Source organism: Salvelinus sp. IW2-2015, linkage group LG15, assembly GCF_002910315.2.
Source record: "Salvelinus sp. IW2-2015 linkage group LG15, ASM291031v2, whole genome shotgun sequence".
NCBI lineage: Eukaryota > Metazoa > Chordata > Actinopteri > Salmoniformes > Salmonidae > Salvelinus > Salvelinus sp. IW2-2015.
The window spans coordinates 42990897-43005097 of record NC_036855.1 but is presented as its reverse complement, the minus strand read 5'-3'; the positions used below and the strand labels follow the sequence as shown (position 1 = coordinate 43005097).

Here is a 14201-nt window from a genome sequence, read left to right as displayed (position 1 = left end):
AAAACAGATATATCTAGCTTAAACTGACGTATTTTGACAGGGATTTTTTAAAATAATGTTACTTAGATTGACGCACGGGTGTGTCAATAGACACAACCTTGTCATTAATTATGTTGTTGTTCCTAATTAAAGCATTTGTATCCTTATCTTTAAAAATGATAAACTGAATGAAACGTCCCTTTTTCAGGATGTTGTCTTCAAAGATAATTCGTAAAAATCCAAATAACTTCACAGATCTTTATTGTAAAGGATTTAAACACTCTTTCCCATGCTTGTTCGACGAACCATAAACATTTAATGAACATGCACCTGTGGAACAGTCGTTAAGACACTGACAGGTTACAGACGGTACGCAATTAAGGTCACAGTTATGAAAACTTAGGACAATAAAGAGGCCTTTCTACTGACTCTGAAAAACACMAAAAGAAAGATGCCCAGGGTCCCTGCTCATCTGCGTGAACGTGCCTTAGGCATGCCGCAAGGAGGCATGAGGACTGCAGATGTGGCAAGGGTAATAAATTGCAATGTCCGTACTGTGAGACGCCTAAGACAGCGCTACAGGGAGACAGGACAGACAGCTGATCGTCCTCGCAGTGGCAGACCAAAGGGTAACACCTGCACAGGATCGGTACATCGGAACGTCACACCTGCGGGACAGGTACAGGCTGGCAACAACTGCCAGAGTTACACCAGGAACGCACAATCCCTCCATCAGTGCTCACACTGTCATTGCAGGCAATCTCAACGCTGTGCATTACAGGGAAGACATCCTCTTCCCCCATGTGGTACCCTTCCTGCAGGCTCATCCTGACATGACCCTCCAGCATGACAATGCCACCAACCATACTGCTCGTTCTGTGTGTGATTTCCTTCAAGACGGGAATGTTAGTGTTCTGCCATGGCCAGCAAAGAGCCCGGATCTCAATCCCATTGAGCACGTCTGGGACCGGTTGGATTGGAGGGTGAGGGCAAGGGCCATTCCCCCCAGAAATGTCCGGGAACTTGCAGGTGCCTTGGTGGAAGAGTGGAGTAACATCTCACAACAAGAACTGGTAAATCTGGTGCAGTCCATGAGGAGGAGATGCACTACAGTACTTCATGCAGCTGGTGGCCACACCAGATACTGACTGTTACTTTTTATTTTGATCCCCCCTTTGTTCAGGGACACATTATTCCATTTCTGTTAGTCACATGTCTGTGGAACTTGTTCAGTTTATGTCTCAGTTCTTGAATCTTATGTTCATACAAATATTTACACATGTTAAGTTTGCTGAAAATAAACGCAGTTGACAGTGAGAGGACGTTTCTTTTTTTGCTGAGTTTAACTGGTTTGGCGAGTGTTCCGTTTTGTGAGAGGTGTGAGATGTTTACCAGGTTTTCTATTATTTTCTATGCTTTACTGGAGTTTAACCTGTAGTTGTTGGCTCTCTTCAAAAGTAAAATATATTATTGCTGCTTAAGTTCAGGAATTGTATTTTCATCTTTACCTTGTAAATATTTCTTAAGGGTTCTTTCTAAAAAAAAATATATATATATATTTTGACTTCTCTGTCTACATTTGCAACGGTAAAGATTTATTTTAAATCATTTACGTATTTCATAAATTTCAGGGTCTTGAAAATGTGCACTGTTCATTCTCCATATTCTGTCACTAACTGTCCTTTGTAGTTGGGAAAAGTAATATCCAGGTGTCCTGTAAATGATTTGTATGTAGATATGACATTTTTCAGCATCTTTGGAGGCTCCTTAAATGTGCCTTTTTAATTGCTATGTCTGTCTAACTTGTCAAATGTGTGATTTAAGTTACCTGCTAAAAAAATAGTTCCTGTCTGGATTTGAGCTAATATAGCTTGAATTACACTACGTTCAAAAGTTTGGGGTCACTTAGAAATGTCCTTGTTTTTGAAAGAAACGCAATTTTGTTGTGCTTTTCTTTCAAAAACAAGGAAATGTCTTAGTGACCCCAAACTTTTCATCGGTAGTGTATATCTAAAGAAAACAGATTTACCCCTAGGAGGATATGCAATGAAATAATGTGTATTTCACCCCACGTAAGGTACATTGCAAGATTAAAAAGCAACCTTCTTGGTTTGGGGGCTGGGATATAAGAGAAGAAAATTTGTATTATTTATCAGGATGCCTACAACTCCTCTTTAAATGTTTTTTTTAAGCAACTCTTTCAGGAAAACCACATCTGCTGACAATTCCATGTAATAATAAAATGAGAGAGTCATAGTATGAATACATAATTATTATATACAGTCGGCCAAAAGTTGAGAATGACACAAATATACATTTTCACAAAGTCTGCTGCCTCAGTTTGTATGATGGCAATTTGCATATACTCCAGAATGTTATGAAGAGTTATCAGATGAATTGCAATTAATTGCAAAGTTCCTCTTTGCCATGCAAATTAACTTAATCCCCCAAAAACATTTCCACTGCATTTCAGCCCTGCCACAAAAGAACCAGCTGACATCATGTCAGTGATTCTCTCGTTAAAACAGGTGTGAGTGTTGACGAGGACAAGGCTGGAGATCACTCTGTCATGCTGATTAAGTTTGAATAACAGACTGGAAGCTTCAAAAGGAGGGTGGTGCTTGGAATCATTGTTCTTCCTCTGTCAATCATGGTTACCTGCAAGGAAACGCCGTCATCATTGGTTTGCACAAAAAGGGCTTCACAGGCAAGGATATTGCTGCCAGTAAGATTGCACCTAAATCAACCATTTATCGGATCATCAAGAACTTCAAGGAGAGCGGTTCAATTGTTGTGAAGAAGGCTTCAGGGCGCTCAAGAAAGTCCAGCAAGCGCCAAGACCGTCTCCTAAAGTTGATTCAGCTGCGGGATCGGGGCATCACCAGTACAGAGCTTGCTCAGGAATGGCAGCAGGCAGGTGTGAGTGCATCTGCACGCACAGTGAGGCGAAGACTTTTGGAGGATGGCCTGGTGTCAAGAAGGACAGCAAAGAAGCCACTTCTCTCCAGGAAAAACATCAGGGACAGACTGATATTCTGCAAAAGGTACAGGGATTGGACTGCTGTGGACTGAGGTAAAGTCATTTTCTCTGAATCCCCTTTCCGATTGTTTGGGGCATCCGGACAAAAGCTTGTCCGGAGAAGACAAGGTGAGCGCTACCATCAATCCTGTGTCATGCCAACAGTAAAGCATCCTGAGACCATTCATGTGTGGGGTTGCTTCTCAGCCAAGGGAGACAATTTTGCCTAAGAACACAGCCATGAATAAAGAATGGTACCAACACATCCTCCGAGAGCAACTTCTCCCAACCATCCAGGAACAGTTTGGTGATGAACAATGCCTTTTCCAGCATGATGGAGCACCTTGCCATAAGGCAAAAGTGATAACTAAGTGACTCGGTGAACAAAACATCAATATTTTGGGTCCTGATGAAGACAGCTTGGCTGTCGAAACGTTGGTAATTAAAATGTTGCATCTGAGCTCCTAGAGTGTGCAGCTCTCCTTTATTTTCAGGAAACTCCCCAGACCTTAATCCCATTGAGAACTTGTGGTCAATCCTCAAGAGGCGGGTGGACAAACAAAAACCCACAATTTCTGACAAACTCCAAGCATTGAGTATGCAAGAATGGGCTGCCATCAGTTAGGAAAGCCCAGAAGTTAATTGACAGCATGCCAGGGCGGATTGCAGAGGTCTTGAAAAAGAAGGGTCAACACTGCAAATATTGACTCTTTGCATCAACTTCATGTAATTGTCAATAAAAGCCTTTGACACTTATGAAATGCTTGTAATTATACTTCAGTATTCCATAGTAACATCTGACAAAAATATCTAAAGACAATGAAGCAGCAAACTTTGTGGAAATTAATATTGGGTCATTCTCAAAACTTTTGGCCACGACTGTACATTACGCACATTATATAACGTGTGACCATGTAGAAAGAACAAACATTTAACAGAGAACATACAAAACATATAAAGTAAAGTACTTCTTTGTACTTTGAGGCACTGTGCCTTTTTAGGGCTTTTAAACTCCAACTCCTCTCCTAACAAATAAAAAATATAGAGGCTGGTGGGGCTCTAGGAGAGAGTGGGTCCACAAAGAGACCCGAAGGCATCACACCTAAATCAGAGAAGTGTCTGATTTAGCCACACCATCCCAATCCCATCTCCACTCTCACCAATAACAACCATTGAATATTAGCTATAAATGGCAAACAAGGAATAATAATGACTAGACAGCCTCTCCTAATCTACCCAGAACGCTTATTAATTTTACTGCCTCTCCAACCTAATGTGTGTTTGTGTGGATGTGTGTGTATATCTGTTAGGTTGGATAAAAAGCAGAAGACATATTTCAACCCTGTATGGACTAATAAAGGCTGTATCACAACCGGCCGTGAATGAGAGTCCCATAGGGCGGCGCACAATTGGCCCAGCGTCGTCCGTGTTCGGACGGTGTAGGCCGTCATTGTAAATAAGAATTTGTTCTTAATTAACTGACTTACCTAGTTAAAAAAAGGTTACATTTAAAAAATGTATTTAACATAAAGTCTTATCTTATAGCTGTTCATGGATGTGCGTGGGTGTGATTGTGTATATGAACAGGAGTATGAGGGAAGAGTAAGGGATAGTGAATATGAATATGTCTAGGGGGGTGGGAGAGAATGGGTGTGTGGAATGAGAATGGATGAGTAAGTCGATGGATAAGTGTGTCTGAGAGGAAGGGAGAACTTTAACCCCTGACCCCACACCATAACAGAGATGCCAGAACCCTCATTTACTCAAGTGATTCCTTTATTTTGGTAATTACTTGATGTTCAAATCACAAATGAGTTTTACAGGTGGATACAGTTGAGAAAAGACTGCAGAGACTAGAAAAATAACATTTCCAAATGAAAATGTGTGTGCATGCTTGTCTTGAAGTATTTATGGTTGCGAAATAAGTTGTAGTGGGGTTAAAAAAAGCTTTGAAGGCCTAGTACCAGTAGTGACTGCAGTTATAATGGTAGTAATAAGGCCAGTTGTAGATCATACTGGATTAGTATAGTAGGCTAGAGGGAGTACTATAGCCCAAGAGAACTGATTACATTTTTTTTTCTCTTAGAAGGCATACCTGCAGTTGCTTGATGGTGTCCCCTCCCCTCCCGATGACTAGGCCCACTTTGCTGGCTGGGATGAGCATCTCGTGGACTGAGCTGTTGTCCTCAGCCTCGCTGTGGAACACAGAGCTGTTTCGACAGCGGTCCACTATCTGCCCAAGCATTCTCTTGGCCTGCCTGGTGGAGAGCAAACAGTTGCATATCAATGATGTATAGATGATGTGATGTATTATAGTCAATACCAATTACATACTGTACTATGATTGCCTACAGTGTCAACATTTTATGATTGGTACACAATGTGGTTTTTAAAACTGTATTATGTATTGTCAATTACTGTAATATTTTGGAGTAACAGTTAAATAAATGTGTATCAACAGAGTTGCAGTTAATACAGTGTGTGAGCATCTATAGAAACCATCAATAAGGGGACATATTGTTCTTTTCAAAATGACAAAGGATTGTTGACGATACTGCTACTGAGTTTATAGAATTTCTGTCACGTTCAAAGTCTCAATATAAAAACTCACTCAATGCTCTCTGGGGTTCCATTGAGGGAGCAGGCTCTGTCCATCATACCGCCACTCTCTACAATGAGAAAGAACCGCTGGCATACAGTTAAAGGAGTCAAGTTTTTGACATAGAACCCTTTCGGTACAGAACATAAACGGTCATGATAATGCATTTTGCATCATCACCTCATTGCTGACAGCCTTGAATAGCATGTGTCCTACTGTATGTTGCTGAGATATAAAATTAAAAGCAATCTGATATTGGTTATTATCTAACATAAGGACAGGAAGTGTTGGGAAGTGTGTGTAGTCACAGACATTAAGGGACATACTGTACGATGGGGCCAACAAATATCGCAGCTCTGCTTCTAGCTCCTACGCAACTTTGCAGTATTTTGTTTTTTGGTGTGTTAATTCTTACATTAGTAGCCCAGAATGTTTTTGTGTTATTACATACAGCCGGAAATAACTTTAGGATATCAGAGCGGCGGTAACTAACCAGCATTGCGACCAGGAATACGCCTTTGGCGAATTGGATTCTTTGTTCTTACCGCTCAGGGCAATTGAACTTACCCCAGAGGCTGCTCCAAGATGCCGCCGCCATCCACCGCTTCCGAGTATATTACTAGCTAATGTTCAGTCTATGGACAATAAAGTAGATGAGCTCAGGGTGAGGATCTCAAATGCCGACGAATGACCTTCCAAGAAAATTATCTTCGGTTATAGTCAAAGCCGTGTATATTCCGCATCAAGCCGATACCACGGTGGCCCTCAAGGAGCTACACTGGACTGTGTGCAAACTGTAAACCACATATCTACACAAACCAGATTTGAGGAAAACACTACCGAAGTACTATCAACACATTGACTGTGGTTCTCGTGCTGCTAAAACGCTCTATCACTGCTACTCCCCCTTCCGGGTTGCCTACAAGGCCTCCCTTCGGCAAATCAGATCACAACCCTATTTTGCTCCTCCCTTCCTATAAGCAGAAACTCAAACAGGATGTACCTGTGCTAAGGTCTATTCAACGCTGGTCTGACCAATCAGAATCCATGCTTCAAGATAGTTTTGATCACATGGACTGGGATATGTTCAGGGTAGCCTCAAAATAACATTGGCGTATACACAGACACGGTGACTGTCAGGAAGAGTATAGGCGATGTTGTTCCCACTGTGACTATTAAAACCTACCCAAACCAGAAACCGTGGATAGATGGCAGCATTCGCGCTAAACTGAAAGCGCAAACCACCTCATTTAACCATGGAAAGGTGACTGGGAATACGGTTGAATACCAACAGTGTAATTATTCCCTTTGTAAGGCAATCACACAGGCAAAACGTCAGTAAAGAGACAAAGTGGAGTCGCAATTCAATGGCTCAGACAAGGAGATGTATGTGGCAAGGTCTACAGACAATAACAGATTACAAAGGGAAAACCATCCATGTCACGGACACCGACGTCTTGCTCCCGGACAAGCTAAACACCTTTTTCGCCCACTCTGAGGATAACACAGTGCCACCGACGCGGCCCGCTACCAAGGAGTGTGGGCTCTCGTTCTCCGTGCCCAACGTGAGTAAGACATTTAAGCATGTTTACAGACATATTCAATCTCTCCCTATCCCAGTCTGCTGTCCCCAATTGCTTCAAGATGTCCACCATTGTTCCTGTCCCTGAAAAAGCAAAGGTAAATTAACTCAATTGCTTTGAGAGGCTAGTTAAGGATCATATCACCTCTTCCTTACCTGACACCCTAGACCCACTTCAATTTGCAAATGCAATCGCACTGCCCTATCCCATCTGGACAAGAGGAATACCTATGTAGGAATGCTGTTCATTGACTATAGCTCAGCCTTCAACACCATAGTACTCTCAGAGCTCATCATTAAGCTTGGAGCCCTGGGACTGAACCCCGCCCTGTGCAACTGGGTCCTGGACATCCTGTTTGGACGCCCCCAGGTGGTGAAGGTAGAAAACAACACTGCCACTTCGCTAACCTCAGTTTACAGGGAGGAAGTGAAGGCCCTGGCGGAGTGGTGCCAGGAAATTAACCTCTCCCTCAATGTCAACAAAACGAAGAAGCTGATCGTGGACTTCAGGAAACAGCAGAGGGAGCACGCCCCTATCCACATCGATGGGACCGCAGTGGAGAAGGTGAAAAGCTTCAGCTACTCGCCGTACACGTCACTGACTATCTGAAATGGTCCAACTAAACAGACAGTGTGGTTTAGAAGGTGCAACTGCACTTCTTCAAAATACAGAGAGATCAATGATGAAAACCTGCTCCAGAGTGCTCAGGACCTCAGACTGGTATCAAGGTTCACCTTCCAACAGGACAAAGACCCGAATCACACAGCCAAGACAACGCAGGAGTGGCTTCAGGACAAGTCTCTGAATGTCCTTGAGTGGCACAGCCAGAGCCCGGACTTGAACCCGATCTAACATCTCTGGAGAGACCTGAAAATAGCTGTGCAGCAACGCTCCCCATCCAACCTGAGATAGCCTGAGAGGATCTGCAGAGAAGAATGGGAGAAACTCCCCAAATACAGGTGCCAAGCTTTTAGTGTCATACGCAAGAAGACTCGAGGCTGTAATCGCTGCCAAAGGTGCTTCAACAAAGTAAAGGGTCAGAATAAGTAAAGGGTCAGAATACTTAAATGTCATATTTCCGTTTAAAAAAAATCTAAAATAGCAAACATTTCTAAAAACCTATTTTTKCTTTGTCATTRTGGTGTATTGTGTGAAGAGAAAAAAAAATGTGGAAAAAGTCAAAGAGTTTGAATAGTTTCTGAAGGCACTGTACTAGTGATGCACCGATATTACATTTTTGGCCAATACCAATAACCGATATTTAAAATTTTAGCTGCCTTTTAAGCATGCCAGTACAGTTAAATAGTTAACACACACACAAACACACGGACGCAGCGGTCTAACGCACTGCATCTCAGTGAAAGAGGCGTCACTACAGTCCCCGGTTCGAATCCAGGCTGTATCACATCCAACCATGATTGGGAGTCCCATTGTGCGGCGCACAATTGGCCCAGCGTCACCCGGCCGTCATTGTAAATAAGAATTTGTTCTTAACTGACTTACCTAGTTAAATAAAGGTTACACACACACACACACACACACCAAAACATTATTTGTTGGCATGTACTTATGTCCCCATTACCAGTAAAACATAATCAAAACCTATTTCTGTTACTTACTTGCTCTGYTGTTTCGTTGTTCATTTGTTCAGTCGTTTCATTCTCAACCAGGATTCCTATGGAACGCCGTTTGGGTCTTTGCGTGTCAAAAAATATACTATTTAACACTATTTGACACGTCAAATAACACAATTTGACATGTCAAATAAGTTTGTTGATCAATCAGGACTTGAATATGACTGAACGTCACATAATTTTTTACGTAGTTATTACACATTGATTACACTATCACTCGTATTCCATATGTCACAACGATTCATCGATACGTATGCTATGATGCTGGTAAAGTTGTCTCGCGCACCTACAGTGCTGATCATAAAAAAAAGCTAGCTAGCCCATTGATGCAAACAATGTAGTTCTTCCCCAAAAACATAGCAAAACGACATAATTTGTTTCAGTAGCTATAGCTAGCTAGCTAACTATATTGCTAGGTGTCATCTAAATTAAGCCTAATTTATAAGACAGTTCTTATTTGATTAATGGTGGTCGGACCATCTATGTGAAGCTAGCCACAATAAGGATTAGTCACAATAGCGGACTTTGCGGTTAGCCTTCAAAATAAAAGTATGGCATAATGCTACTATTTGTAATAATTTGCATCACTGTCAATTACATACTTTTATTCTGAAGGCAAACTGCAAATTCCACTATTGTGCTTTAACAGTGTTACTGTATATTTTTTGACACGCAAAGACCCAAACGGCGTTCCATAGTATCTATGTCGTGAAGCTAATAGCAGTGACGCTATTACTGTGTAACTCCGGTAGGGCAACATCAGAAAAATAGCCCACTTGGTAGTGTGTACCGGTGTTCGACCAGTCAGCAAAAGCCAACATCACCCATGACAGAGAACGGTTGATTGTCAAGGGCAATGAATTCCATTATCTTGGCTTTACTGAAATGTTCTTACTCTTTCAAATGACTGCTCGACTTGTTGACTGCTTGATCCACACAGCAGACATTGTGGGCTAGGTTAACAATGCTTTGTTGCACGTGAAGCCCAACATTTTACGTGGCGTCATTATGTCCTGTACCTACGTTATATAGGTATGCATGGTAGCTTTGACATCGGTTTTTAACATTGCCGTTAAACTAAACAAACATCGGGCCAACACCGATGTTGGCATTTTTAGCTAACATCGGCCGATTCCGATATGTTCACCAATATATCGTGCATCCCTACACTGTACATAGACACGGAATCACTGGCCACTTTAATAATGTTGATATACTGCTTTACTCATTTCATATGTATATACTGTATTCTATTCGACTGTATTTTAGTCAATGCCACTCCGACATTGCTCGTCCTAATACTTTTATATTTCTTAATTCCATTATTTTACTTTAGATTTGTGTGTATTGTTGTGAATTGTTAGATACTACTGCACTGTTGGAGCTAGGAACACAAGCATTAACATCTGCTACATATGTGTATGTGACCAATAAAATTTGATTTGTATATTTAGAACTGCTTACCAGAGGCAATTTGAATCTTGCACCCGGACTCCAGCTGGATTCTCGTAATTTGTTCACCTCCTCTGCCTATGACTAAAATAAGAGGGAGAAGGAGGGGAGAAAAAAAGTGGGATGGGAGTGGAGAAAATAGTTCAGGTAATGTGTCAGTTTGACAAAATAAATACATCCTTCAACATAATTCAAAATCAAGCATCCAAGGACGAAAACATCCCAAACCACGTACTTACTGAATCCAACCATTCTATCAGGCACTTTAAAGTCTTCTGTCAAAACAGCCCTAAATTACAAGAGGGTGGGGTGAAAAGAGACAAGATATATACTGAGCGTACAAAACATTAAGAACACATGCTCTTTCCATGACAGACTGACCAGGTGAAAGCTATGATCCCTTATTGATGTCACTTGTTAAATCCACTTCAAACCAGTGTAGATGAAGGGTAGGAGACAGGTTAAATTAAGATTTTTAAGCCTTGAGATAATTGAGACATGGATTGTGAATGTCTTCCATTTAGAGGGTGAATGGGCAACAAAATATTTGGGGTATGGTAGTAGGTGCCAACTCAATATTATTAAGCTGTTCTTAATGTTTTGTACACATAAAAAAAATGACCATTTAATATCTGTTTGTGGACAGTAGCAGTAGACGGATACAGTGTAGAAAGGCCAGCAGATGAGTCAATAAATGATTATGTTGCGCACCTACACTACAGGGCTATGGCTAACACTTATCTGCTGTTCCATCACTGTGATAGAACATATGAACTACAGATAATGTAAACGCTTGAGTAAATGAGGGATGCCAAGTATATTTTAGAAAGCAGGTGCTTCTACAGAGGTGAGGTTCCTGAGTGAATTAAACAATTAACATCCCATAAGATGCTATGCTCCCATAAGCTGACTGGTCACTGAATGGTCCCCCATCCACAGGGCACGAATGGAGCATGAATGGTCACTGAATGGTTCTCTGTCACCAGATCTCAACCCAATTGACCACTTATGGGAGATTCTGTAGCGGCGCCTGGGACAGATCATGGAATTTATTGGTGTTGGTTCTTGGTGTCGCATCCCTCCAATAGATTTCCAGACACCTGTAGAATTTATGTCAAAGGGCATTGAAACTGTTCTGGCTCAAGGTGGCCCAACGCCCTATTAAGACACTTTATGTTGGTGTTTCCTTTATTATGGCAGTTATCTACACACATAATACTTTAGACTTCACTATATTTGCAAAGCAGAAGACGGTGAAGCTGTCCACAAATCATTATCTGGTCTAAGTACTTCAGCGCTATCCCGCTGGGGATCCAGTGCTGTGTATTTGGGTTGGATAGTGAGCTAAAATGAAGTGGAGGAGAGGGAGTAATCCCACAGATTGCTCAATCAATATGTATTTACTGTCTGTCAATACAGCGGGTAAATTGGTGCTGGCTACAGGCTTACCTTTGATGTACCATGGCTCCCAGCTGGTTACCTACTATGAGGGGAGGCGGGAAGAGCCAGCCGGAAAGGGAACCAGTGCCAGAGGGAGACACAGAGGGAGAAAAATATATTAATGAAGGTAACTTTCTTTTTCTTCAAAAATATTTTAATACAAAATATAATAAGAAAGAATTACTGGCTGCACCCATGCCAGAGAGCCTGAAATGCGCTGCAATGGATGCCCTTTTACGGGTTTCAATTCAACTATTTTGTGTGTTTTTTGGAGCTGATAATAAAAGGTGCAATATGCAGAAATTGCTCCGCCATTTACTGGTTGCAAAAATTATAATAGTTTGCCTAATTTCTGTTTGTGACAAAACAAGCAGTCATTGCTTAGAGAATCAATGTACCGTCTAAACTGCTGTGATATATCTTTTCCATAACCATAAACACAGTATTTTCAGCTGTTCAAACCTGGTGTACAAAACCAAAAGTAAAAGACAAAAACTTAACTTAACGGAAAGCATAGAAATAGCACACATAGAACAGATCAACTGCTTCTTTGACTTACTTTCAACGAAGACATTAACTCTACATACAAAACTATGTGGACACCCCTTCGAATTAGTGGATTCCGCTATTTCAGCCACACTCGTTGCTGACAGGTGTATACAATCCAGCACAGCCATGCAATCTCCATAGACAAACATTGGCAGTAGAATGGCCTTACTGAAGAGCTCAGTGACGTTCAACGTGGCACCTTCATAGGATGCCACCTTTCCAACAAGTCATTTCGTCAAATTTCTGCCCTGCTCGAGCTGCCCTTGTAAACTGTAAGAGCTGTTATTGTACATTGGAAAGGTCTAGGAGCAACAACGTCTCAGCCGCAAAGTGGTAGACCACACAAGCTCATAGAACGGGCCCAATGAGTGCTGAAGCATGGAGAGCGTAAAAATAGTCTATCCTCGGTTGCAACACTCACTACCGAGTTCCAAACTGCCTCTGGAAGCAACGTCAGCACAAGAACTGTTCATAAGGAGTGTCATTGCCGAGCAGCCACAAACACAAGCCTAAAGTCACCATGCGCAATGCCAAGCGTCGGCTGGAGTGGTGCAAAGCTCGCCGTCATTGGACTCTGGACCAGTGGAAACACGTTTTCTGGAGTGATGAATCACACTTCACCATCTGGCAGTTCAACGGACGAACCTGAGTTTGGCGGATGCCAGGAGAATGCTACCTGCCCCAATGTATAGTGCCAAGTGTAAAGTTTGGTGGAGGAAGAATAATGATCTGGGGCTATTTTTCATGGTTCGGGTTAGGCCCCTTAGTTCCAGTGAAGGGAAATCTTAATGTTACAGCATACAATGATATTATAGACGATTCTGTGCTTCCAACTTTGTGGCAACAGGCCACAAAGGCCCTTTTCCGTTTCAGAATGACAATGCCCCAGTGCACAAAGTGAGGTCCATACAGAATTGGTTTGTCGTGATCAATGTGGAAGAACCTGACCCGCCTGCACAGAGCCCAGACCTCAACCCCATTGAACAACTTTGGGATGCATTGGAATGCCGACTGCGAGCCAGGCCCAGTCGCTCAACATTATTCACCGACCTCACTAATGCTCATGGCTGAATGAAAGCAAGTCCCCGCAGCAACGTTCCAACCCATATGAGTGGAGGCTGTTATAGCAGCAAAAGGGGGACCAACTCCATATCAATGTCCATGATTTTGGAATGAGATGTTTGACGAGCAGGTGTCCACATACTTTTGGTCATATAGATTATCTATAACTCACATTTCTATGCGAATTTGGATGGGTCACTCAAAAAGTTGAATATTGTAGCTTTTTTTGTACATAATGATTACTATGACCGAAAAGAGCTTCTAGACATCAGAACAGCGATCAATCACTAACCTCGATTTGGATGGTTTCTACTTCAACGAGTCGGCGGTGCAAGACATACTGCTCACCCCGGATCAGGCCCTAATCCCTGCAGGCACCCTGACAAAACTACATTGGCAAATAAATAATCTGCCTCTACCCTCTGTTCTATTGGCGAACTGAAGAACTGTAATATCCTATGTTTCTCGGAGACGTGGCTGACACGGATAATATACATACGTCAAGACCGTATTGCAGCATGGGGTAAGGTTAGGGGGGGTGTCTTTGTTACAACTTCTTAGGGCTAGGCCCCTTTTTTCTCCACTTTCTGTCTGAATGACATGCCCAAAGTAAACTGCCTGTAGCTCAGGCACTGAAGCCAGGATATGCATATAATTGGAACCATTGGAAAGAAAACTCTTTGAAGTTTGTAGAAATGTTACAATAATGTAGAATAATATAACACAATAGGAGTAGGAGTAGGAGAAAATCCAAAGAAAAACCAAACAAATGTTGAGAGAGACCATCCTCTTCGAATTGCAAGAGAACGGTCATATTGAAAATTAGCTCCCTGGATGCAATTCCTATGGCTTCCACAGGGTGTCAGCAGTCTATGATCAAGGTT

The 14201-nt window shown here is 42.0% G+C and overlaps 1 protein-coding gene across 4 annotated transcripts in view; it reads right to left on the bottom strand.

The window, feature by feature from the left end:
* Nucleotides 1–14201, bottom strand: part of LOC111973999 (far upstream element-binding protein 3) — a 107791-nt gene that overhangs the window by 80168 nt on the left and 13422 nt on the right. For 3 of the 4 annotated variants that reach the window (XM_070447157.1, XM_024001488.2, XM_070447158.1), the window contains 5 exons: nt 11716–11749; nt 10506–10555; nt 10279–10350; nt 5610–5667; nt 5094–5256 (listed from right to left, as the gene is read on the bottom strand). In XM_070447157.1, the coding sequence (XP_070303258.1) occupies nt 5094–5256; nt 5610–5667; nt 10279–10350; nt 10506–10555; nt 11716–11749 (377 nt within the window). Of the gene's footprint in view, nt 1–5093; nt 5257–5609; nt 5687–10278; nt 10351–10505; nt 10556–11715; nt 11750–14201 lie in introns of those variants that run through there. The other variant, XM_070447159.1, reaches the window with a different exon arrangement.